Below are 26,013 nucleotides of genomic sequence, written 5' to 3' on the forward strand. Positions count from 1 at the left end.
CAAACCTGAACGGAGCTGGACAGCAGAGCTCGGGCCTCCTGAACCCGGAGCCTGGGGCCCTGGCCAGAGGAGTGGGGGTCGACCAGGCCCCGGGTGTACAGCGAGGCAGAAGTTTCGAGAGAGGGAGAGCCCGGCCGGGAGGCACCGGGCCGAGCCCACCCAGACAAGCCCGGGCCGGCGCAGGGCAGGGGCGGGCGGGGCGGCGGCGGCGGGCCGCAGTCGGGCACCGCGCCGCTGGCCGAGGGACCCCAGACATTCCACGTCAGCCGCGGGAATGCACTGACCAGGCAGCGCGCGGCCCTGGACGGGTTCGCTGGGCGGGGCCTATGGCCGAGGGGCGGGACCCAAGGCTGCGGGGCGGGGCCCACGGCCGCGGGACCTTTAAATTGGCCGCCCGGGAACGGCGCACGGGCCCACGACTGACCCAGCCAGCGAGGGAGCGACGACCCACCGACGGACACGGGCAGCAGCGCCAAGCCCACAATGCTGCGCTATCTGCCGGGACTGCTCCTGCTGCTCTGGCAGCTGCTGCTGCTGCCACCCCCTGCCGTCCCCGGCCCCCTGGACCGCCCCGGCTTCCTGAGGTTGGGGACCCGCGGCCCAGGGGGCAACCCCGGACGCCGTCCCGCTCCGGCCGCCCCCACCGGCACGCCCTCTTCTGGGGCCGGCCAGCACGGCGGGGCCCGCGGCGCAGGTACACGGCCTGGGCGGGGACGGGAGAGGGACCCCAGGCCGAGAGGGACCTGAGAGGGCCCCAGGGAGGGACACCCTCCAGGAAGAAGGGAGATCCCGGGCCGGGGTCGGGCGGGATGGATGGGTGGGCAGGGGCATCAGGCGTTGAATGAGGAGGAAGAGCCTCCGTCGTCCACCAGGTATTCCCTCCATCCCAGCCCGAGCCGGACTGTGGTGCAGGAGAAAGATCCCCTCCCCGATGAATCTTGTGGGGATACTGAGGTCCAGAGAAGGGAAGGGAGATGCCCAAGGTCACTCATAGTCAGGGCTAGACTTTGGGTCTCCTGAAGGTCAAACTCCAGCAACTGCCCCCTGAGATTTGAGCAGGGAGGATGGGGCAGCTGTGGGAACACCAGGCGCCTCTCAGCTCTCTGTCCTAGACCCACCTCTGGTTCAGTTCAGTAAACCTTTTCTGAGATTCTGCTTTTAGTTCTCTGGTTGAGCAAACTCCTAGAGCAGCAGAGCTGGAAGATCATCTGACACAGCCCCTGACAGCACATATAGGGAAACCGAGGCTTGTCAAGGGGAGGACACCCAGCAAATCAGTGTCAGAGCCCAGAATAAAACTCAGGGCTCAGATATCCCAAGCATGGATCTTTCCACTGCTCCAAGCTACCAAGCTCTCAATATGGTTTGCATAAGATTTTATCTTCATTACCAAAAAGTCCAGCATCAGACTTGTTAAAGTCCTGCTTTAAAGAGAGGCTGCATCAAACCATTTTCTGGATGTCCAGTCTCATCTGGCCAGTGATGCTTCATGGCCCAGGTTGATTTGTGTTATCTCCCCCTCCCGCACCTTTCTGGATAATGTTGAGGAAGAGCACAAAGGATTCTTTCCTGCATCAGCTCCAGTGGGCTGGATTTGATATGGCGAGAGCATTGTCATTGAGACAGGGAGTGCCAGGGTTCACAACGGTTAAATTCAGTTAGTAGACAGTTGGTTGCTCCAGGCCAGGAATGGGGATAGGGGAGAAGCCTTTCCCCCAGAAGTTAATTTTACCTCTGGTCCTGATCCACCTCCCTTGGGGAAGCATCTGGGAGGGAGAGGAGGGATTCTGCGCAGGGAGGTCCATGTTCCTCCTAAGCAGTACTGGTCCTTTATTACCTGGAACCCAAACCAATATTGAATGATAATTCTTTAATAAACACAGCATTCCACCCTTTTTCAAATTCACTTCTTTTTGCACCCAGAAACTGCTAAGCTTTGCTATGGGCTTTTATTTCTAGCAGAGCTATCAGAAATTGACAATTATTGTGAGTAAGGAAACATTTTAGGAAATTCAGATTCTCATTTTCTTGGTTTCTGAGAATCAAAGTGCTGTTATCTAGTAAAGGGGAGTGAGATTCAAAAACAATTAATGATGAGGGCGTCTGAATCAGGAAGTAAGCAGATGCTCACAGAATGTCCTGCCATCTGAGTCAAGCCCCCTGTATTTTCTATTCCTGCTGTAATAAATTACCATGAACTTAGTGGCTTAAAACAACACACATTTATTATCTAAGATTTCTGTGGCTCAGAAGTCTGACACTAGTCTCACTGGACTAAAATTGAGGTGTCAGCAGGGACATGTTCCTTTTGGAAAGATCTTAGAGGAGAATCCGTTTCTTTGCCTTTTTCAGCTTGTAGAGGCTGCCCTCATTCCTTGGCTCATGGCCTTTTCCCTCCATTTTCAAAGCCGCCAAAGGCAGGATGAGTCCTCACACGTCATCTCTCAGATCTCCTCTTCTGCCTCTCTCTTCCACTCTGGGGGCTGTTGTAATTACATTGGACCCACCAGAACAATCCAGGACAACATCCTCAATCTCAAATCTTTAACTTAATCACACGTGCAAAGTCTCCTTTACCACGTAAATTAACATAATTACAGGTCCTGGGGATTAGGACATGGACATCTTTGGGGGGCATTAGCCTGCCCACCACACCCCTGTGACCTCCCATAGATGATTCCATGTGAAAAATCAAGTGAAGAAGGAAGGAATCCTGCATGTTTACTTACAAGAACATAGCCTCGATATTAGTAAGGACACCACTTGGGTGTTAGCGACAGCATTGTCAGATATGGGTTCGTATCACATGTAGTTTTCCCTTTACTCAAATTATGCAAAAACATCCAGATCCAACTCCTGGAAGGATTTTCTTCTTCTTTGCTCTCGATGAATGGTAATCAGGGATGAAATGAAATTCTGGAGGGTTTTTTCTTTTTTTTTTTTTAAAGAATTAATTCCTTTTGACCTAGCTAAATACATGATGCACAGCATATTTCAGGCTGGTGGCTCAAAGTCACCAAGCAGGATGTTTACTAGGTACATGAGGTAATGTTAATTTTGGTAGTAGAAAATGTTCCTTCAGAGAGAGGCAACCATGAAATGAAAAGTCCCTTTGGGCTGGGAGTCAGGAAACCTGGAGTCCAATCTACCGCTATTTTCTACCACTTTCTAGCTCTTACAGCTTCCTGAGACTCAGTTTTCTCGCCTGTACAATTGGTATAAAAACAACCTCTGCATCTCTAACTTCACAGGGTTGTTGTGTTGGAATCCTGTGATCTCTAAAGTGTTATTGAAAGTAGGATATTATTTATTGTTTTAGTTAACACCTCTAGGAATCAGGCTAAAACCAAGAGGATACTTTTCAGTTTTTAGAAGAAAACTATACAGAGGCATAATTCCTGTTCCAGACTGGGCTTTTTCTGTCATCAACTGCTTAGCCTAGGAATTTATTTTGAATGAATAAATACCTACACCTTTCCCCCCTACACACTGAGTAAATTGCCTTCTTAGAGTTGCATCAATTTCCAGCCCCCTATTAGGAAAGAAAAGAACCCTGAAAGACACTTCATGCCCAAGAATCTCATTTCCATTCAGGGCTTGGGGTGTGTGTGTGTGTGTGTGTGTGTGTGTGTGTGTGTGTGTGTGTGTGTTGAAAGAAGAGGAATGGCTTCTTTCTTAGCTAGTCCTGACTTTTGGATTTGATTTGGGTGGCTAGGAGAGGGAGGAGTATAGAACGAGATTAGAGGAAAAAAGGATAAGAAGGATGTGCTGAAAACAAAAATGTATTGTGTTGCTGCAGTGTGCCAGGTCCTTTTGTGTGGGAACGATACAAGTTTCTTGAGGGCAGGGAATCTGGTTTATTTGCTTTTGTAGCCCCATGGCTTAATACATGGTAGGCTCTCAAAAAAAATATATTTGGTGAATGAAAAAATGAAAGAGAGGTGACTAAGACACTTTGGTGGGGGCAGTAGGACAGATACTAAGTCAAAATCTCTGCTTCTTGAAACAAGACATGCTGACAAAGATGGAAATCAACATGGACCAGATTAAGTTGTTATCCTTCTTTCCACTTTCAAACTGTAACTCGGGTAGCTGGACCTCAAAGTGCACTAAACATGAGTGAATGACCAGATGGAGGGAGAATTTAGGGCTACTCTGGAGCAGTTTTCACCGCCTTGGAAGTGGAGTAAACGAAGGAGGCCAGCACGAGAGCACCAGTGTGCCTTACCTCACACTCTGCCATTGCCCGAGGGGCTCTGAGGCCTGGGCAGGTAGGGGAGGGTGCAGTGAGGGTGCCCTGAGTTCACCTTTCGCACTATTCAGGGTCACTGTCCCATTGCCTCAGATGGCCAAGATGCCCAAGAGAGGTCTGGAATCCATTCATTCCTGGGAGTCTAGAGGAACCTTTGAACAAAACTTTAAGCAGAAAGATACGGTTGCCAGTGAAATTTCGGGACTCAGCCAGCCTGTAGGGGAGATCTTTGGGGAAATGTCACACCTCTATGTGAATTCTCACTAGGGAATCCTGAAGGCCTCAGTGCTTTCAACATCCAAAGGGGAGGGTGGTCTTGGGGAAGACAGCAGACAGTGGGGTATTTGGGATCAAGGGATGCTGGCCAGAGCTCTCTGGGTGGGAGAACTGCCCCCATTTCTTTCTTGTTTTTTTTTGTTTTGTTTTGGCCCGGCAGCGCGGGCATGCGGGATCTTAGTTCCCGGACCAGGGATCAACCCTCGCCCCCTGCAGTGGAAGCGTGGAGTCCTAACCACTGGACTGTCAAGGAAGTCCCAGAACTGCCCCATTTCTGACTGTGGTCTGCTCATCGCTTAGTCATGTCTGTTTCCCACACCCTTCTTTGCAGGTGTTTGCAAGAGCATGCCCTTGGACTTGGTGTTTATCATTGATAGTTCTCGTAGTGTACGGCCTCTGGAGTTCACCAAAGTAAAAACCTTTGTCTCGCGGGTAATTGACACTCTGGACATCGGGCCGGCGGACACGCGGGTGGCAGTGGTGAACTACGCCAGCACCGTGAAGATCGAGTTCCAGCTCCAGACCCACTCGGATAAGCAGTCCCTGAAACAGGCCGTGGCGCGGATCACACCCTTGTCCACAGGCACCATGTCGGGCCTGGCCATCCAGACAGCGATGGACGAAGCCTTCACAGTGGAGGCAGGAGCTCGGGGACCCGCTTCCAACATCCCTAAGGTGGCCATCATCGTGACAGATGGGCGGCCCCAGGATCAGGTGAACGAGGTGGCGGCTCGGGCCCAGGCATCCGGTATTGAGCTGTACGCCGTGGGCGTGGACCGGGCAGACATGGAGTCCCTCAAGATGATGGCCAGTGAGCCCCTGGACGAGCACGTTTTCTATGTGGAGACCTATGGGGTCATTGAGAAACTTTCCTCTAGATTCCAGGAAACCTTTTGTGGTAAGTCTTTGCTTCCAACTAGAAAAGATGTTATACAGTCAGACATTGTGTATCCAAAGAAAAAGAGATTTATTCTTTTTTTTTTTTTTTTTTTTGGTGGCAATTTATGGAAAACTTAAATATAAGCAATGCTTTTTCGTATGTGTGTATTTCTTTTTTTTTTTTAACCAACTTAAACATACTTTGTTGGTCTAGAAATATAGAGCTGCCTTATATATAACTTGGTTTGCTCATAAAAATCTTTGTGTTTGCATTAGAAATGTGAAGTTCTGGAAATATCCAGGGTACATGATCCTGCTATTCCCTGATGGGGTCAGAAAAAAATACGAATAAAAAATCTCCAGACAACTCTCTTTTCCCCTCTGCCCACCACATTTTTTTCCAGATATTTTCTTTAGTTTTTCCATCTCTAGATTTAACAGAACTCTGCTTGTTTTCGGGCAGAAGACGGGGACTGTGTCTGTCTGTGGAAAGATCAACTGGCTTATATTCCAGTGTAACTGTCAGTCAGTGTGTACACTTAGTGAATACTCCAGTTTTCAGATTCAGCTCGGTGTCTGATTATTCCTTGTGGAGGGAGAGGATCAGGGACCAGGAAGGTTAGGATTTCAGCTCACTTGTGAGATAGCAAGAAGCAGGGTATTTTTTGTTTTTTTATTTTAATTTTTAATTTTTTAATTATTCTGTTACTTTTCTTCTCCTTTCTTCCTTTAGGATGGAGTTTAAATCCGAACATGCTGATTTAATTAGAATTTTTAGCATGAATCAGCCAAACCCATGAATATGAATCCATTCAAGGCTTGGGTTTATCTGTAGTCACTGACCAGAATTATGAATTTGTGGGACTCAAACTTTTTAATTTTTACTTTTAAATTTATTTTTGTTTTTCTTTTAAAAACTTCTATCTTCCTTTGTTTCCTTCTTTCTTTCTTTCTATAGTCATGCTTTATTTTTTTATCATTTGGAGATAATCTTTCAAAGCCCTCTGTGGAATTATCTAAGCAGGTGTGGACAAATTTCTAGTTCAGGTGAATTTTAAAATGTAGATACCTTTTGCTGTATAATCTATTTCACATTTGTTTTTTCAACATGTGTTTATTGATCACTGATGATACAAAGATAAAGTAGTCCCCCCCTACCATCAAGCAACAGTGTGCGGCTGGGGATGAGACAAACAAGTGAACCAATAATTACAATTGTACATTTCAAGGAGACTTTATATATAAATGAATGTGAAACTCAGCAATCAACAATTTGTCAGGAAATGAGAGATGAAGTCTCCGTCTGGAGCAAAGTCTGGCCTCATCTCAACCAGACCTGGCCAGGGACCCCTTATCTTTCCTGCCCTAGGACACTGGGTCTTCACAAGCTGTCCTTGGCTTTGGTGGCATTGACTCAGCATTCATTGGTTTCCCAAAAGAAAATAGCTTTCTTTCTCCCAGGAAACCCCTCTGTGTTTGTGGGTGAGAACTTTTCCATAAACATGCTGGTCTATGGCAAGGCTGAGTCTCAAAGATAGCACCTGGGGTTGGGCTTGAAGGACATAAAGTAACAAGTGGTGTGTGGCCATCTTTTCATTCTGGTACGAAAGATCTGCTTGTTCTGGGGGGAAAATATCCTGTGGAAAAAAGACTGAGGCGCAGCTGTTGTAGTCAACGAGCTGGAAAGATTATTCCATGAGAAGGCCCTTCTTGGGAAAGGGCCTATCCTATTAACCTGTCCTGTTGCCAAAACAGTGGAGGCTGGGTGACCTGCCACAGGGGTGCCAGCCTCCTGCAACAGGCCTCCTTGTTTTCTCAGAAATGACTAAATTCATTGATTCTTTTATCAAAACCTGTCACTGGGGAAAAAAAAATCTGAGATTAAAAATGGCTCCAGGAGCAAAAAGATGAGGATGCAGTTTAGCTAATGTAATCTAATTTGTTGTATTCTTTCTTTTCTTTTTTACTGATTTGTATATAGCATGTAAGTTTATTCTCCTGGCAGATATGAGAGTCGCATGCATATACATTTGGGCTCAGGAACCCATGCCGCATATTCGGAAGGCAGTTACCTACGTTGCCCTCCACCATTTGCAATTTCAAACATGTATTGCTGCCCAAGAGTGAGTGGGTTCCAGGCCTAGAGGAAAGCCTGGGTGTGAATTCTGTTTAGACACAAACTATAGAACCCTTGGAAACTGTGTTCTGGTGGCAGTGGGACCACTAGCTCATAGAACTTCAGGAAGTACATTACTGTTTTCTTTCTGTTGGGAAGCAGAAGTCTTTTTTTCTGGCTAGGTGGATACATTGAATAAAATATCGAATTTCATATAAAGAGTTTGGCTCTTTCATGTAAAGAGTTTGGCTTCAGCTCCAAATTCAAAATTCCCTTTCTTTTTTGAGAAAGTCCACCACAAGATCTATGATTTTAAATTAGTTACTAATTTAAACATTACTAAGAGTGGTATTTATAATAAGCCAGGGGCAGGAAACAAGTAGCCAATTTTTAGAGTGAACTAAAGATAGAATCAGAGAGGAACCTGGAGAGTGATGTTGTTTTGACACAGGAGGAAGTATCTGAAATGCTTCTTACGTGTCCACGCTGACTGTTGTAAATTTCGTTTGCACAGCTCTGGACCCATGCGCGCTGGGCACACACCAGTGCCAGCATGTGTGTGTCAGTGATGGGGAAGGCAAGCACCACTGTGAGTGCAGCCAAGGATATTCCTTGAATGCCGATAAGAAGACGTGTTCAGGTGAGGCTGCTTAAGGGGTGGTGGCTGATGGAAACTTATCTGGGGACTCACCCCAGGCTTTGGACTGGCCTTATGCTTTTCTCCTAACTGCCCTGTGGTGGATTTACTGTTATCAACGACTTGCCTTGAAAAGGAACATGAGGGGAAAAGTGAGGTAATACCTAAAACAGCCTATTACAGTACTTATTACTAGGTTTAGAGAGAAGGGTTAGTAGGGAAAAGGGCTAGTGAGGAAGGGGGCCAAAACTCTTCGTCCTTTTGAGGTTTTGGATTTTTTTTTCCTGGGTTTTATTTAATTAAATACAAGCTCCTCTTACCTCTCTGTGACCGTAGAAGATTCATGGAATCTAGAAGTGGAAGAAAATCTAGGGAGGTTCTCACTCATCTGCTCTATGAATACTCACGTACAATCAATGAAGAGTGGGAATTAGGTCCAATCTGTTAAATCCTAGAAAAAAGTTTTTGAGAGGAAGAAAACTTAGAGATCATTTCATTCAACCTGCTCATTTTATAGAAAATGAAACTGAGACCTCCGCAAGAAGGGAGAAGACTTACCTACCCATGTCATGGGATCTGTTAGTGAAAGAGCCAAGACCAGGAAGTGGGTTCCCACACAGTCCAGCAGGCTTCCTCTTGTGCCAAGCTGTCCCATTTCATTAGCACTGTGTGTGTGTGTGTGTGTGTGTGTGTGTGTGGCCCGTAGTTAGCACTGTGTGTGTGTGTGTGTGTGTGTGTGTGTGTGTGTGTGTGTGTGTGTGTGGCCCGTAGTTAGCACTGTGTGTGTGTGTGTGTGTGTGTGTGTGTGGCCCGTAGTTAGCACTGTGTGTGTGTGTGTGTGTGTGTGTGTGTGGTGTGGCCCGTAGTTAGCACTGTGTGTGTGTGTGTGGTGTGGCCCGTAGTTAGCACTGTGTGTGTGTGTGTGTGTGTGTGTGTGTGTGGCCCGTAGTTAGCACTGTGTGTGTGTGTGTGTGTGTGTGTGGTGTGGCCCGTAGTTAGCACTGTGTGTGTGTGTGTGTGTGTGTGTGTGTGTGTGGCCCGTAGTTAGCACTGTGTGTGTGTGTGTGTGTGTGTGTGTGTGTGTGTGTGGCCCGTAGTTAGCACTGTGTGTGTGTGTGTGTGGTGTGGCCCGTAGTTAGCACTGTGTGTGTGTGTGTGTGTGTGTGTGTGTGTGTGGTGTGGCCCGTAGTTAGCACTGTGTGTGTGTGTGTGTGTGTGTGTGTGTGTGTGTGTGTGGCCCGTAGTTAGCACTGTGTGTGTGTGTGTGTGTGTGTGTGTGTGGCCCGTAGTTAGCACTGTGTGTGTGTGTGTGTGTGGCCCGTAGTTAGCACTGTGTGTGTGTGTGTGTGTGTGTGTGGCCCGTAGTTAGCACTGTGTGTGTGTGTGTGTGTGTGTGTGTGGCCCGTAGTTAGCGCTGTGTGTGTGTGTGTGTGTGTGTGTGTGGCCCGTAGTTAGCACTGTGTGTGTGTGTGTGTGGGTGTGTATGTGTGTGTGTGTGTGTGGCCCGTAGTTAGCACTGTGTGTGTGTGTGTGTGGGTGTGTATGTGTGTGTGTGTGTGTGTGTGTGTGTGTGGCCCGTAGTTAGCACTGTGTGTGTGTGTGTGTGTGTGTGTGTGTGTGGCCCGTAGTTATGTATTTACCATGCTTTCCATGTGTTGACATTTGTTCTGATCATCTTTTGATAGTTATTGATAAGTGTGCTCTTAACACTCACGGCTGTGAACACATCTGTGTGAACGACAGAACTGGCTCTTATCATTGTGAGTGCTATGAAGGTTATACCTTAAATGAAGACAGGAAAACATGTTCGGGTAAGTGGGGGCAGAGGCTTTACTGTCGCCTCCCTGTTTACCTACCTCCCTAGTCAGTGTTTGGCAGGGGTCACATCGACGGGGAGCTCGGTCTCTTTTTCTCTCTTGCCATCTCGGGCTTTTCCCCTTTCTTATTAGAAAAGTTATAAATGGCAGCATGTGTGTCTCATGACCCACATGTGTGAGTGTGTTGTTTATTTCCTTCTCTGTACCCAGCCCTAAGAGTCCTTTCCAGAATCTAAAGACAATTTAGTATGTGAAAATCAAATAACAGCCCACAAGGTACTTACTATTTACAGAAAGAAAAGCAGTCATTCCATAGTGGAGAAACCTGGCAGACACCCCTTCAACCAAGACATCAGAATTAACATCACCAGCAATAACACACAGTGACGTCATGCATCTCCTGACATGATGTTCTGAGGGCACAATAGCACTTCTGTGGTATTCTTGCTAAAAATTCAGAATCATGAGGAAACCTCAGACAAAACCAAATTGAGAGACATTCTACAAACTAATTTTTCAGTAATTTTCAAAAGTGTCACAGTCATGAAAGGCAAAGACAGACTAAAGAAATGTCCCAGATTGGCGGAAACTAAGGAGATGTGACAACTTAATGCAATGTGTGATCCTGGATTGGATCCTGGACCAGAAAAAGGACATTAGTGGTGGAACCATTGGCAAAATTTGAATAAGGTCTGTAGGTTAGTTAATGGCATTGTATCAGTATTAGTTTCCTGGTTTTGGTAATTACACTATGCTTATATAGGATGTTAACATTTGGGGAAATGGGGTGAAGTACTGGATTTTTTGCACTAGTTTTGAAACTTTTTCATAAGCCTGAAGTGATTTCAAAACAAAAAGCTCTAAGATAAAAAAAAAATAGTTAAAAAATATCATGTCAGTACAGAGAAAAATACATTGAGTAGCAATTTGGGTCTTGAGTTCTGATGCTGCTCTGAGTCATTTGGTCTCCTTTGGACTCAGTTTCCTCATTTATTACAGGAGAGGGTCGAGCTACAGTTTCTTCAAACTCTAATTCTATGTCTTTCTGAATCTAGTATAATTCGTTCCACAGCTGTTAGAATCCCTCTGATTCAGCATAAATACAACAAATCTAAAAGGAACACTTTAGAAAGTATTCATGAGATACTTCGATTATAAAAAAAGCTCAGTATAGATGATTCTGAAAAGGAGTGGGGAAAAATAGAAGCATAAGTATTGTGTGTGTAGGAGTTTGTTTTACTCAGCCAATTCCTAGTGAGAACAAATATTACTGATGGCTTTGAGTGGTTTCTAATAAGTTTTCCTCTTCTGCATTGCTAGCTGCAAATAAGAAGATTTCTATATATGGCTGTTAAAAGACTTTTCCACGTTTAATATCTTTTCTTCTGGACTTTTGTTGGGCAGCTCAAGATCAGTGTGCTTTGGGCACACACGGCTGTCAGCACATTTGTGTGAATGACAGAGCTGGGTCTCATCACTGTGAATGCTACGAGGGCTACACTCTGAATGAAGATAAAAAAACGTGTTCAGGTGAGGTCCACTCAGTAAATTCTTTCATCCGGGGCTCTTTCTACTTCAGTGAAACCAACTTGCATCTCACCAAGAGAGAGATTCTTAAAGGTAATGTAAGGAATTGGGCTTCAGACATTCTACCATGCTTTTCAGACCAAGGTAAACATTGCTCAGGAGGCAGTGAGCTCACTAGGTTTTGCAAACATAGCTCACTTCAGAAAATTACTGGGTAATGGGTAGGGAGTGGGGGATATAAGAAAAGCTAATTGAATGTACGGTCCTAATCCAGGAAAATTTTATAGCTCTGTAAAGCAAATAGGAAACTTTAGAGGAAGTCAGCTGGGCAGTAACTATTTGGTGTGATAGGCTGAACTGATCTTTTTCCAATTAAAACTTGTCCTGGAACTTTTCTGTAGCGTTAATCTTAAAGCCAGATCGTTTTAGTAAAGGAGGCTTTGTAAATGACTGAATTAGACCCACACAGATCTTCCAGTAAGTTTGAAGCAAGTCCTTCCCTGACAGTTTCTAGATGATCAGTCTTGGGTGAATCTGAGACTTACAACTTGGCGAGGAAGCCCGTGCCAGAACTGCTAATCCTCATTAATTTGATTTAAACTCACTGGCAGAACAGAGTGGCATTTGTAATGTAAAAACACTCCTAAGAGAAATTCCTAGCTCTCAAGGTGGTGTTTAGTTTTGGCATATTCAATATTTTTTTAGATTTTGTGTATGCTTTCCTCTTCCTTGAGATGTAATGTGTGACCTTTTCAAGAGAGATTAAAGGAAGTGGCATATCTCTAATTCCCCTTTTTTTAAAAAAATGAGATCAGTCAAAGAGTACTGAGCACCTATTTTGTTCCCAGGACTCTGCTAAGCTGTGGGGATGTAAGGAAGCGTCAGCTTCTGCCTCTGAGCTACGTACAGGCTGGGTGCAAAGAGAACCAGCACCTGAAGAAAGCAGGGACTCTTAGCCAGGGAGAGGCACCGGCAGTAACTAAGGGCGGGAGGGGCTGGGAAGCAGGAGGTCTGGGCTGGACACAGAGGGCTGGGACTGGAGGTGGGCCTCGGAGGGCAGATAAGGCTTAGATGGAGGAGTGGAGAGGGCAAGGGCAAGGGGAGTGGCTTGCGTTGGTTTGTTCGGGGGTGGGACTAAGTCAGTTGGATGGAAAGGACTCAAGGCTGCATTTCTCAAACCGTTACAAGTATCCCTCTTGGTACTTTAAGCAGGACCTTTAATCTGAAGACCTGGGAAAGGGAAACAAAAACACATTTACATGTAAACTAACAGATATTATGGCATAAAATGGACCGTTTTATTAAAAAAAGAAATCAAAGGAGATTTTCAGTTAAGGCAGACCCCTCCAGGCAACACCTCCAGATAACGGTTTGCCAACATTCTTCAGTGCCTACTGGGTACCATGCGCGGTTCTAGGCATTTTAGGCACAATCACACATTACTGCTCACAGCAACTTTACTCACAGCAACTTTAGAAGGAAACTGAGGCACAGACAAAGTAACTTGCCTATGGTCACTTGCCTAGTGAGTAGCAGAGCCAGGATTTGAACCCAGGCACTTGCTCTGGTGGTTACATATGCTCTCAAACACTAAGCTACACTGCCTCATGGTGCAAAGCAGAGGACAGCAAAAGGAGATAGAAGAAAAAGACGAGACGGTGGGAAGTTGGTATTTATATATTTTACAGCAATAATGGATGCCATTCTAAAACTGGGGTACACGACATGGGTCAGATCCCCTCTAATGGCCTGCCTTCCCCTTGCTGGGCAGTGGGAAGGCCTGTAAATTAAATGTGGAGCCCCAGATCACGGGCCAGGGGCTGGAGGCACATCTACTTGTTATCGCTAGAGTCGCTGCTAAGCTGGGCTGAGGGGAAAACAGAATGTTCTGCTAGTAGGCATTTTGCTGGAAACATCTGAATTGTAGTAGTGAAAGGGAATATCAGTGTGAAAGTTGGAAAGACACTATGGATAGATTACCTGGGGCCTTATGCTTCACGAACAGCTGTTTTATAGGCAATAGTGAGCCATGGAAGGTTTGTGAGCATAAAATGACACTTAAGAGGAGAGTTAGAGGAGAACAAATAAAGTAGTTTGGCTTCTGCAATGGCTGAGGAAGAAGGTATGTATCCCAGGAAGCCCTTGTTCCTTGTAATGTATTTACTTGTGACAGACACAAATACTTCCCTATCCAGTCATACACACCATCACCATCACCATCATCATCATCACTGTTATTATTTTTCCTCTATCTGTGTGTGTGTGTGTGTGTGTGTGTGTGTGCAGGCCAGTGTTTTCTGTCCCACTTTAAGCATCAAGGGCAGGCCCTTGGTCAACACAGTTTTTGTGCAGCATCAAATGTAACTCCATGTGCAGGTAGGTCCCTAATAATTTATTTTTGGTGATGGTGAAGATGATCTGTGTATAGCTGGAGAGGTTGGAGGCATTCATGGTCATCAGGAAAGGCTGGAGATAAGTTCTGGAATAGAATCAAGACTCAGTGCAGCCCCAGGACTGCAGATAGCCAAAAAGAGAAGGCACCGAGGTAGCTGCAAGAGATAACAAGGAAAAGGGTGTGGGATAGGGAACGGGAAAAGAGGCTCTGTCCTTCTGAAACGTGGGAGACGCGTTGCTGACGACTGTAGGATTCATTTGCTGCACTTGTTGGCACCGAACCAAAGCTTCTTTCTCCTGGAAGTCTGTGTTTAGTTTCCAGTTGTAATTTGTGAATATTCTCTTTCCTGCCCCACTCCTGGTCAGTTCGTAACCAGTGTGCACTGGGCTCTCATGGGTGCCAACACATCTGTGTGAATGACGGGGCCGCGTCTTACCACTGCGATTGTTATACTGGCTACACCTTGAATGAAGACAAGAAGACATGTTCAGGTGAAGACTGTCCCTTTAAGCCTAATTCATGTGCTAGGACAGTCTTAGGAGTGAGCTTTCCTGTCTCCAAGTCTGAAGCACGCTTCTGAGTCTTGCTCCTTGGTCAGAATTCTCCAGTGGTTCCCAAATGTCTTCAGAATGAAATAATTCTACCTTTTCACCAGGCATCCTTCCCTCCATGGTCTGATTCCATTTTTTTTTCCTAATTAAAGTCTCTCCCTAAGTCCACGTTTTTTTTTTAATTACAGTAAAATATACATGACATAAAATTTAGCATGTTAACCATTTTAAGTGTAGTCCAGTGGTGTTAAGTACATTCACATTGTTGTGCAACTATCCCACTGTCCACCTCCAGAACTTTTTTTATCATCCCAAACTAAAGCTCTGTACCAATTAAACAAAAACTCCCCATTCCACTCTCCCTACCCCTGGTAACCACTCTTTTTCATCTTGTCACTACATTTGGCCCCAGATTCACTCCTTCTCTCCAAGACCTGTGATTCAGCCACATGGACTGTTTGATATTCCTGAAGCATGCCCTGTACTCACCTGTCTCCATCCTTTACTGTGATCTGCTTCCCTTGCCTCTTCTGCTTGTCAAAATCCAAGAACCACATCCTTGCCAACGTTTGGTTTTGTTGGATTAAACTTTTGTCAGTCTGGTAGATGTAAAGAAGTATCTCCCTGTAGTCTTTTTTTTCCCCATTTCCTGGTTACTAAAGAGGCTAAGCTTCTCTTCTAATATTTATTTGTCACTTCAGTCTCTTATCTGGAAAAGCTATTTATGCCTTTATTTTTCTATTGGGTTATTTATATTTTTCTTACTTATCATAACAACTCTTCACATGTCTGGATATAAATTCGTTGTTGATTTTATGTGTTGCAAATATCTTCTCCTAGATTGTATTTATATTTCCACTTCTTAAATGACGTCTCTGCAACAGCATTCGTTATGTTTTAATTCTTAAGTTGTGCAGTGGGTTTATCATGCATTCGTTTTTATGCATTATGAGGCATTTGTCTTTATTATGCATCATAACTCACATCAGTGTCCTATAAATTACTTTTTGTGAATCAAATGTTACAAAATAATGTTTGTTTGTTTAATTTCCAGGGCTAGTTCAGTTTTTACCCCCTTTACCAGAATTCCCCTTATTCTTCCATTGAACTGTGTCCTCTTTTTCAGCACTGGATGCCTTGTGTTGTGGTTACTTGTGTGTTCCTTCAATCATTCCTTCATCCAGTCAATAAATATAGCATCTGCTATGTTCTAGGCACTAGGTATACAATCATGAACAAAACAGGTATGGTCTTTGGTAACAGTCTAGGGGGAAAAGACAAGTACATAACACATTTATAAATTAAATAAGAGCAGTGATGGAAGAGAACAGAATGCGGGTTGGGGAACATATTTCAGGTTGGGAGGGTCTCTCTGAGGAAGTGACGTTTGAATGCTGAGGATCAGCGGCAGGTAGGTTGAGACTGGAGTGCTGGCGGAAGGAGGGAGAGCAATGCCAGGTCCTGAGTGGTGGCTTTAGTGGGGAGAGGAAGTGAAAGGCCACCCGTGTGACGGAAGCATGACCAGCCAGGGATAAGTGTGGGGTAAGGCAGTTTGGAGAGTTAGGCGGGGTCAAATCATGCTGCTCCTCTGGGGCATGGGAAATTCTATGAGAAATGGGAAGTCATGGAGGGTTTTTAGCAGTGGAGCGGCACGATGCTGTTTATATTTTTGAAAGTCACTCTAGCTGCTGTGTGAACAGCGGATTGAAGAGGATGAAGAGCAAAAGAAGACCAGTTCGGGGGCTATTGCAGTTGGGCTAGGATGGTGACAATGTGATAGAAGTAAACTGATTGCAGACATGTTTTGAAGGTAGGATGAACAGGGCTTGGTGATAGACTGGATGTGGGGATAGGATGGGGGAGGAGTAGGATGGCTTTCCTATTCCACTTGAGCACCTGGAATGATGGGGTATCTTTACTGAGGGGACTGAGAGTGAAGCAGATTTGGGGAAGAAAATGCAAGTTTTGGACTTGTGTTTTTTTTTTTTTTTAAATAAATTTATTTATTTTTATTTTATTATTTATTTTTGGCTGTGTTGGGGCTTCGTTTCTGTGCGAGGGCCCTCTCCAGTTGCAGCAAGCGGGAGGCCACTCTTCATCGCAGTGCGCGGGCCTCTCACTATCGCGGCCTCTCTTGTTGCGGAGCACAGTCTCCAGACGCGCAGGCTCAGCAGTTGTGGCTCACAGGCTTAGCCGCTCCGCGACATGTGGGATCTTCCCGGACCGGGGCACGAACCTGTGTCCCCTGCATTGGCAGGCAGATTCCTAACCACTGCGCCACCAGGGAAGCCCCTGGACTTGTGTTTTTATGCTCCTGTAGACCCCAGCCACCACGGGTAGTAGATTTTGTCTGTACTCTTAGCATCTACCATAACACCTGACAGTTACTCAGCAGGTACTTCTTCATTTGAAGTAAAGTGTGGATCAGTTTCTTGGGGAGGGTGAGAAAAATAAGGAGCAGCATGCTTTTAGAATTTGAGTATTTCTGGGTACTGTCTTCCTATCTTAAGTGTTTAATCTTCAGAAAAATCAGTCTTGGGCATTTTTTCTTCTCCTGGAAGGTGAGGATTCCAGAATGGTTTATAATAGCTTAGGCTCTGACCTCATTTGTTTAGCCATTCACTTATTTATTTGTTCAGCAAGTATTCATGAAACTTCTGTTCTATATCTAGGACTCTGTTAGGTCCCGAGGAAAGAACTGGAGACAGATGAATGTTTTGTGGTTTGCACTGTACAAGTCTTGCACTACTTTTGTTAAATTTATTCCTAAATATTTTATTCTTTTTCCTGCCAGTGTGAATGGATCCATCTCTCAACTTTCAATTGTGCAACATACCAGTTTTCCAGTTTTCTACGGGGTGTTTTAATGAGAATATTACACTGAGCCCCTACCCTCACAGAGCTTATAGGCTATCAGGCAAGATATACTGGAAAAGTATCATAGGTACAAATTTTATACTCTGTACAGGGATGATGGGTATGTACTTGATATTCAGTAGATACTTTTTGGCTTACTAATTAATTTACTCACTGAGATGGGGATTTGAGCTGGCTGTCCCTAAAAGTTTCAATAGGATTTAGACAGCTAGATAATCAAGTGAATTTATGGTCCTCCAGCCTTGTATCTTATCTTTGTATTGGGTTGACCAAAAAGTTCGTTTGGGTTTTTCTGTAACATTTTACGGATAGAATGTGGGAGAAAATGCAAGAGCAAAGGACTACTCTTTGTCCCCAAGCAGTACTACTACTCAGTTGGAAGACTATTCATCAGTCTTCAGACCTAGAAGTTACTCTTATTTCTGTTAGGCAACTTTAGGGGCTATTATATTGAGTAGGAATAGCTGCCTTACTGAATTACAGAAAGAAATTGGAGTTAGAATTAACATTCTCCCACGTTCTTTGCTTAAATGTCAATACAAACCTGAATTTTTAGTTCCAAAGTATTTATGGGTAAGAACTAGAATTCTCAGTTCAAACCATTCAGTAGAATAATGATCTATATAGGAAATCAGGAATTATCTAGTTTTAAACCTTGAAATGTTTTGGCCACACAAATAGAGGACTGTTTTCCTCATTTTCATTTTTTAAAATTGAAGTATAGTTAATTTACAATGTTGTGTTAGTGTCAAGTACACAGCAAAGTGATTCAATAATATATATATATATATATATATATATATATATATATATATATATATATATATATATATATATATAACTTTTCAGATTCTCTTACATTATAGGTTATTACAAGATACTGAGTATAGTTCCCTGTACTATACAGTAGGTCCTTGTTGTTTAACTATTTTATATATAGTAGGGATATGTCTTAATCCCAAACTCCTAATTTATCTTCCGCCTTCCCCCAATCCCCTTTGGTAACCATAAGTCTGTTTTCTATGTCTGTGAGTCTATTTCTGTTTTGTAAATAAGTTCATTTGTATCACTTTTTTAGATTCTACATGTGATATGATATTTGTCTTTCTCTGTCTGACTTACTTTACTTAGTATGACAATCTCTAGGTCCATCCATGTTGCTGCAAATGGCATTATTTCATTCTTTTTATGGCTAAATAGTATTCCATTGTATATATGTACCACATCTTCTTTATCCATTCATCTGTCGATGGACATTTAGGTTGTTTCTGTTTTGGCTATTGTGAATAGTGCTGCTATGAAGATTGGGGTGCATGTATCTTTTCAAATTAGGGTTTTCTCCAGATATTTGCCCAGGAGTGGGATTGCAGGATCATATGGTAGGTCTAGTTTTGGTTTTTAAAGGAACCTCACACTGTTCTCCATAGTGAACATTTTCATTTCGTAATGAGTACACAGTATCACAAGGGATTGTCTTATCTCTGCATTCTTGGCTTCTCCCTGCATCAACTTAAATATTTACTTTATATCATGGAAAATTTCAGACAATTACAAAAGTATAGAGAACAATAGAATGAACTCTCATATAACCATCACCCAGCTTTGACAATTGCAAACTTTTCCTCAACATCTCTAACTCAGTTTCTTTGGTGACAAAGTCCACAGTACTTTCTCCTCTTTCCATGTGCTCTTATATTATCTCCTAGAAAATGCATTTAGGTAAGAATTAAAAATGGAAGTATTGAATCACAGATTTCCTGATTTGCTATGATTTCTAATTAGCTATAACATTTCGTGTATTGTCATTGTCTTCAGCCATTGCAGAAGCACGAAGACTCATCTCCACAGAAGATGCTTGTGCGTGTGAAGCCACACTGGCATTCCAGGATAAGGTCAGCTCATATCTGCAGAGACTGAACACCAAGCATATCCTTTCTGGAAGGTTTTCTGCTTCTGCTTGAAGCCAGCCTAGGTACTACAATTGAGCTGACATTTTAGGACATTCCACAGGATAAGTGCCTTATTCATTAAGTTTTAAGATGAGCCATAGTAATACACAGCTTTAATTTTTTAAATTTAGAGTTCTTTTAAAATGTTTTAAGACCGTTATACCCATTCTTATTTACATGTCAGAGCTGTGTAATTATTTATTTTTCTAGTGCTTTTCCATAACAGTATAAGCTCCTAATTGAGCTCTATTTGACAGTGCTATTATCCTGATTCCTTAATATGACTTTCTTATTCAGAATCTGTACATGTACAAAATGAGTCAGCTGATTAATGGAGTGTGATAGTTCAGATGACACACAGCTGTGTGCTTTGTCTAGCCAAGTGGTCAAAAAGCAGATTTCAAAATGTAACATGGTACTACCTCAGAAACTTTCAAAATCAGTCTTTTAGCCAAAGGAGTAATTCAGGAAAAGTACTTTTTCTTAGCATAGTTCAAGTTAACATCACCTTTCCTAGGGATCTTAGAGGCATGGTATTCAGACTGTGATAGGGATACCCTAGGGGTATGCAGAGACTTTCCAGGGGTATGTGGGGACACAGAAAATTTTAAAGGAATCAATTTCCAAATCCTTCACTTCCTTAAATCGATCTGCCTACAATGCAACTTGGGGTCAGTTGACATTCTCTTTTCCCATCTCTCACTTCAGTGTCACCATTCTCCTAAATTTATACAAGAAAGGCATACCTCTTACTTACCCTGAATTTAATAAGGTGAATTTCTTGGAAAGGTAAAATCTCCAGAGAGCCAAATAAAGGGCCAGTTCAACAGTTTTTTAAATTAAGCCTTCATAAACACACCTCCCCCAATTCATCCCATTAGGAGATACCTTTCTAATTAAAATTTACCTTTTATTTTTAATGATTTTATGTCAAAACTTGTGACTTATTCGTTGTTTGGATCAATTGTGTCCCCGTGATAGTTGTAATGGTAACTCAACTGAGACGATTAAAAAAATTTAGCACCTCATGGTCAAAGAAAATTAATTCAAAGGTAATTTCAATATAAATGTGTATGTGCTTATTGTTTGTATAAAGTTTACATCAGAGAAGTATAATAGAGTGATAAAGAACAGATTTCCAAGATTCAAAGTAGAATAAAATTGTGGAGGAAGTAGAAAGGAAATACAAATTCAAGGAAATATTTTATTTTAGAAGAACAACAGTAGTAACAATTCAGTATGGTATTAATATTACATGGGGTACATTTAAAAGACGGATTTAAATTTTGTTTTAAAGCGTCAATATTTATAATATAGCAGAAATTGCATATTTGCAACTAAAACTTATGATGAAAATTTTCATGTAATCTAAATATGCACAAGATAGCACTTATTTGTCAAAATTATTTTAGGGGACATATGAACGAAAAATGTTTGAAGACCACTGCTTTATATCATGCTCGCTAAAGAACAGAATATCTGAGTTTTAGATAGATTAGATTTTTGGTGAGAAAATAATTTCACTCTTTTTGTTCAAAATAGAACTTAAATATATATATATATATATATATATATATATATATATAAAATCCTGTATTGAAGTGTTTGAAAGTGTGTTTGCATTTTCTAATGTCTAAAAATATATGGTGTTAGCCTTAACAACTAGCCACTTGATGACATTTTGGAGAAGTTGCAAGCAAGTGAATATGGACAAATACATCGTTAAATTCCTCAAATTTTTTACCTGGAAATATGAAGCATTTGGTGTACTTAATACTTTGGCATACTCCAGTGTTCCTGCTAGTAATGTGCCATTACCAATGCTTTCATGTTACTGGATAAGTAGTATGAAGATCTTCTGGAGAATCTGTATCATTTTTCTAAGGAAATAAATGTCCCTTAGTAAGTGCAAATTTTAGTGTCTCTAAGCTATGACTGTGAAATAGTTGGTAGAAAACAGAATGAAAAGTTTCATAATTTCTTTCTTTCTTTACTAATTGAGCCATTTAATTTTTAAATGTTTATATTAGTAAGATAACCAGGCTTAAAATGCGAACTTTTGATCTGTTTTCTTTATAGTATTTATAGTGTAAACCAGTCTTGTTACTTTAGAGTGTAAATTGTACAGGGTCTTTACACATAAGAAGTTCATATAATTAAATTGAGATGAATACAATTTAGAACTATATCTTTATCACTTTTTGTTTTTTTCTCATTTTTGCCAGAGTATTGTTGAAGCTGTGATCAGGAGATTGTAATACACATACCTAAATATAGTTAATACAGATTAAGTGAACTGTTATATGTCATTTTTAATTCATTCTGATGTTAGAAAGAAACACACAACTAGTTGTGAATTAAGTGTTAAACTTTTTACCAAGGACAAAAAACCCTAAATTTACTTTATTGTTTTACTCAAGGATCCAGTCAATAAAATTATATATTAATAAATACTGGTATAATAAGTAACAAAACCTAATGTCTTTTAAAATGTTAATGATAAACCTCTTTTTTTTAACTTACATATTTGATAAATTTTTTTTTCAGTTTTTATGTTTATAACTTTTAGAAAAAAATAGTTCTTTAAATTGTATACTACTCATTCTTTTCTTGGTTTATGTTGTGTTTAGTATAATAAAAATGTCAATATCTTTATATACTATTGTCATGCTTTTTTTTGGTAACTCTTATATCAACTTTGTCCATTAACATATTTTCTTAAATTAAGCTGAATTACAATTATTTTGAATGAAACAGTTTCTTGTCAAAGGACACAATATTGTGACTCTCCCTATAATTTAATCCCATGCTCTTAAAATTAAAAATTTAAGTTCAGGTTAAACAGAAAGGCTTTAATCAAGAATGTTGTGGGAGAGGGAATAAAACAAAATTACATAAATTCAGATAAAATAATGATGAGGGTACATTAATATATGCACTTGAAAAGAAAATATAACCTACAGATGCAAACCCAGAAACAGTAAAAAATCTAAAATATAAACTGTAAAGGGAAGAAATGAAAGATGAACACATCAAAGGCAGTAAATATTATATGAAACATATATTGTTATTGCTCAACATTTTTGAAAGCACCTGACACAGAGCAAGTATTATTTTCCAAACTTATTTGAGCACACAATCAGTTATATTAATATATCACAAAGAAATGGTGTTACAGGAGGAATAAATGAGAGCTCATGTGCAAGAACTAGGGAAAGGTATTTAAAGAGAGACAAATTTTCAAGAGTGTGACCATCAGTAGCTTGAACTAATCATGTTTTAAGCTTAACCAGTTGACTGGAATCCCCTGGCTTAGACAATTGATTTCTTTCTTGAGTCCAGTATAGGGAGCCTGTGATCCGGTGCCGACAAACATATCTTAGGGATGTAGCTGGTGCTGAAAAAGATACACATTCATTTGAAAACAAACATATTATCTGAATGGGATCGGGCTTAAGTTTGGGAAGGATTTCTCAGGGAGATCTGATGTGTGCGTTTGGCTAGGTGCAGTTGGCCAAGGAAGCAGGAACATCATAGGATATATAAAATGGCCTTGGAAGCACACAGGAATAGTGGGACTGGAAAAAGCATATTGGCTTGCTTAAAGTGGGGGCACCAAAGTAAAAACATTTTAAGAACGAAGGAAGATCTGATTTTAGCTTGGGTTTAGATTTAATAGGAAAGGCACTAGGACCATCGTCAATTTTCGAGTATGCTGGGTGAGGCAAGAGACTCGGGTCAAAGGATTTGAATGTTATTTGCCTGAGATGGGGAAAGACTCTAGGTGGGGAAATTAGCTACCGCTGCATAAAGTACACACTAGATTATACAAATCAACAGTCGTAGCCGCAAATACGGTAAAAGGTAAAACCAGAGACAAATTAAAAAAACAGATGAGACTGAATAATTTCATAGGAGTTTCTGCGCTATGTCTAAAATTGTGGTGGTCTGTAACTCTCCAAGCATTCAGAAAGGACAAGGAGAATTGAAGAAAGAAATAAGGTAGAAAAAGAATACAGTGGACCACAGGCAAGAAAATACCAAACACCTCAAGTACTTAAAAATGGGAGGCTATGCCCCAATGGCAATTATATGCTGTAACAGCCCACAGCTCACACATATTTTTTTTCTCTTTTTAAAAATTAAAAAAAAATTGAAGTGTAGGTAATTTACAATGTTGTGTTAGTTTCAAGTGTACACACTTATTCTTTTTATAAGGACCCTTGGGCTGCAGTAACAGCTTAAACAAGTTGTTAAAAAGTACTAAAACAAACAGAATTAACAAAATCTCCCACGCCCAAATTGCTCCAGGGGGCTCTCCCATCCCCAAAGGCACAAAGGAAGGTTTGCACGCTCTGAAAATGCACGTTTGTACCTTCCTTTGGCCAACGGCGCCAGTCTACCAAATACAGTAAATAACTTTTCCCTTTCACAATATTGGGACTTCGGGGCTTACGGAACACCTTATCTTCAAGACCTCATTTGAATGGGCGCCCTTACTGACTCGGTACTGACACCTCCGTCGAGTTCCGCCGCGACCGTCCGAGGTGTGGCCGGTCCTCGAAGCCCGCCCAGTCGGAGGGCAGCTGAGGCTACGAGCCAGGGCACTGGGCAGAAAAGCCCAGAAGCAAAGCGACCAAGTCCTACCCGCGACAGCAGGGCTACGAGCCCCGCGACGTCCGCGCAGGCGTACGACGCCCGGCGAGACGAGGACGACGCCGGAAGTGTCCCTCGGCGCCCCGGATGCGACTCGGCGGCGGCGGTTGCCAGGGCGACCGGAGCTTCCAAGAGCCGCGGGTACTAGCGATTGGCGGCTTAGAAGAAGTTTCCTGTGCCGGGCTTTATCTACTGGCGTCGTCCTCTCGGGGTTCCCAGAATGTTCTTTTACTTGAGCAAGAAAGTGAGTTTCCCGGGGTTCGCCCTCGCTCCTCCTCTGGTCTCTCGACCTGCGGGCGATTCCCGCATCCTGCCGGAAAGGCCATGAGTGGTGATCCCGGCTTCGACATCCCTCCGCCCACCTTCCTGCATGGTCCAGCCTCGAACCTCCGCCTGATGGTCTTCCAGACCCAAATAGTCCTTGGCGGAGACAGCAGCCCTCTCGCATGATTCTTTCCCATTCCTGCCCCTGGTTAGGTCCTTTTGGGGGGCCTGCAGGGCTGATCACTTCGTGCTTCCCTATCTTTCCTCCTTCACCTGTTGCTTATCCAGGTGATTTAAACTCTTTGGATCATCACAGGCCTCTGGCAGGAGAAAAGTAATAAAAAGGTAGACAAAGTGTATGCAGAAAGGGAATATGAATTGATGATATAGATTTATACTTCCGTTATCCCTACCCCCTTTTATTTATTTTTTTAAAAAAATATTTATTTATTTATTTGGCTGCGCAGGGTCTCAGTTGCAGCACGCGGGATCTTCATTGATGCCTGCGGGATCTTTTGGTTGCGGCATGCGGGATCTTTAGTTGTGGCATGTGGGATCTAGTTCCTTGACCAGGGATTGAACTCAGGCCCCCTGAATTGGGAGCGGGGAGTCTTAACCACTGGATCACCAGGGAAGTCCCCCTTCCCCCTTTTAAAAATCCATCAGGTCACTCCCCATTGGGTTCGTTTGCAGTCACTGCCCTTCTCCTTGTGGGCAGTCCTTTCTCTCTTTCCCAAATGGGCCCAGGGCAGTTCAGGGGACTATGCTCATTTTCATAACGGCTCACATTTCTGCAAGGCTGGCCGTTTTTCTTCTTCAGCCTTCGTTTCCTGTAGACTCATTCCCAACCCCTTGGTGAAAAGCTGTGAGAGTGGGTGTGGTTGCTTTTCAGATTGCCATTCCCAATAATGTGAAGCTGAAATGTATATCTTGGAACAAGGACCAAGGATTCATAGCATGTGGTGGTGAAGATGGATTACTGAAGGTTTTGAAATTAGAGACACAGACAGGTAAATGAATGCAAGCCCAAATGTTTGAACTTGATGGAAAATCATTTGGTCAGAGAGATTTGCTCATGGTATTTGTCAGTATGCAATTCTAATTCTTTGAAAAGGAAAAAGAACAAAAACGCAAACATTTTGGGGTGTTCTTCTAGAGTATTTTTGTAACAAAGTTCAGAAAATATTGAATGTAAACATCAGATGGCTTTTGCTGAAATTATGATGGCAAATGCAAATGAATGAAGAATGAAAACTAAGTCATTATGTTGTTTTATGTGTATTGGTTGTGCTATATTAGTAGGAGTCTAAAATAAATAAAGTAAAATAAAAATGATGTGAATCAGCATTTCAGTAAGGTCACAAAAATCTCACGTTTTGGCAGATTATTTACAGGCCTTTGTTGTCCTTTCCACTTTTCAGATGTGTTAATAATTATGCACCTAGTTCCCAAGAACAGAAAATGGGATTTAAAAAAATATTTTTAGTAATAAGTCTCTTGTGTTTTACAGCTTGATTTCTCTTTTCCTAGTTCTCTGGAATCATAGCAAACAGTTTCACATTTCTTTATTATCTAGTGTTGCTCTAGGTTGGAGAGCTAGATAAAGAGATTGGAGTTGGAACCTCAGCTCTGCCATAAGACTTCTGAATGTCTTTCAGCAAGTTGCTGAGTATATTTGGGTTTTAGTTCAGTCTTTTGTAAAATGAAGGGTTGAACTAAATTACATTTTGGATTCCTTACAGCATTGCTTCTCAAGCTTTATCAGGCATAAGAATCATCTGAAGAGTTTGTTAAAACAGATTTCTGGACCCAAGCCC

The 26,013-nt window shown here is 42.4% G+C and overlaps 2 protein-coding genes across 8 annotated transcripts in view; both read left to right on the forward strand.

The window, feature by feature from the left end:
* The first annotated feature begins 380 nt into the window (after nucleotides 1–380).
* MATN3 (matrilin 3) lies at nucleotides 381–21,931 on the forward strand. Of its 2 annotated transcripts, XM_082357286.1 has the most exons (8): nucleotides 381–694; nucleotides 4,860–5,426; nucleotides 8,038–8,163; nucleotides 9,846–9,971; nucleotides 11,382–11,507; nucleotides 14,265–14,390; nucleotides 19,143–19,252; nucleotides 20,946–21,931. In XM_082357286.1, exons 1-8 carry the CDS (start codon nucleotides 484–486, stop codon nucleotides 21,000–21,002), a joined length of 1,449 nt encoding a protein of 482 aa, XP_082213412.1. In that variant the 5' UTR covers nucleotides 381–483; the 3' UTR covers nucleotides 21,003–21,931. The 2 variants fall into 2 exon arrangements, with proteins under 2 accessions (XP_082213412.1, XP_082213411.1); XM_082357285.1 differs by lacking the exon at nucleotides 14,265–14,390.
* Nucleotides 21,932–24,011: 2,080 nt separating this feature from the next.
* WDR35 (WD repeat domain 35) overlaps nucleotides 24,012–26,013 on the forward strand; it is a 63,213-nt gene continuing 61,211 nt past the window's right edge. For 4 of the 6 annotated variants that reach the window (XR_014234899.1, XM_082357280.1, XM_082357282.1 and 1 more), the window contains exon 1: nucleotides 24,012–24,176. Coding sequence is in view for 5 of the 6 variants with exons in the window: in XM_082357280.1 (XP_082213406.1) it covers nucleotides 24,020–24,176 (157 nt within the window). In the remaining variant the exon portion in view is untranslated. Of the gene's footprint in view, nucleotides 24,177–25,088; nucleotides 25,207–26,013 lie in introns of all 6 variants that reach the window. The other 2 variants (XM_082357284.1, XM_082357281.1) reach the window with 1 other exon arrangement.

Source organism: Balaenoptera borealis (assembly GCF_965194805.1).
Source record: "Balaenoptera borealis genome assembly, chromosome: 15".
Classification (NCBI taxonomy): domain Eukaryota; kingdom Metazoa; phylum Chordata; class Mammalia; order Artiodactyla; family Balaenopteridae; genus Balaenoptera; species Balaenoptera borealis.

Bases quoted from the DNA above. Each gene is read 5' to 3' on its own strand.
- MATN3 (XM_082357286.1), top strand. From the start codon at position 484: ATGCTGCGCTATCTGCCGGGACTGCTCCTGCTGCTCTGGCAGCTGCTG. The intron at 9,972-11,381 runs GTAAGTGGGGGC...TTTGTTGGGCAG, and splicing joins AGACAGGAAAACATGTTCGG to CTCAAGATCAGTGTGCTTTG. The intron at 11,508-14,264 runs GTGAGGTCCACT...ACTCCTGGTCAG, and splicing joins AGATAAAAAAACGTGTTCAG to TTCGTAACCAGTGTGCACTG.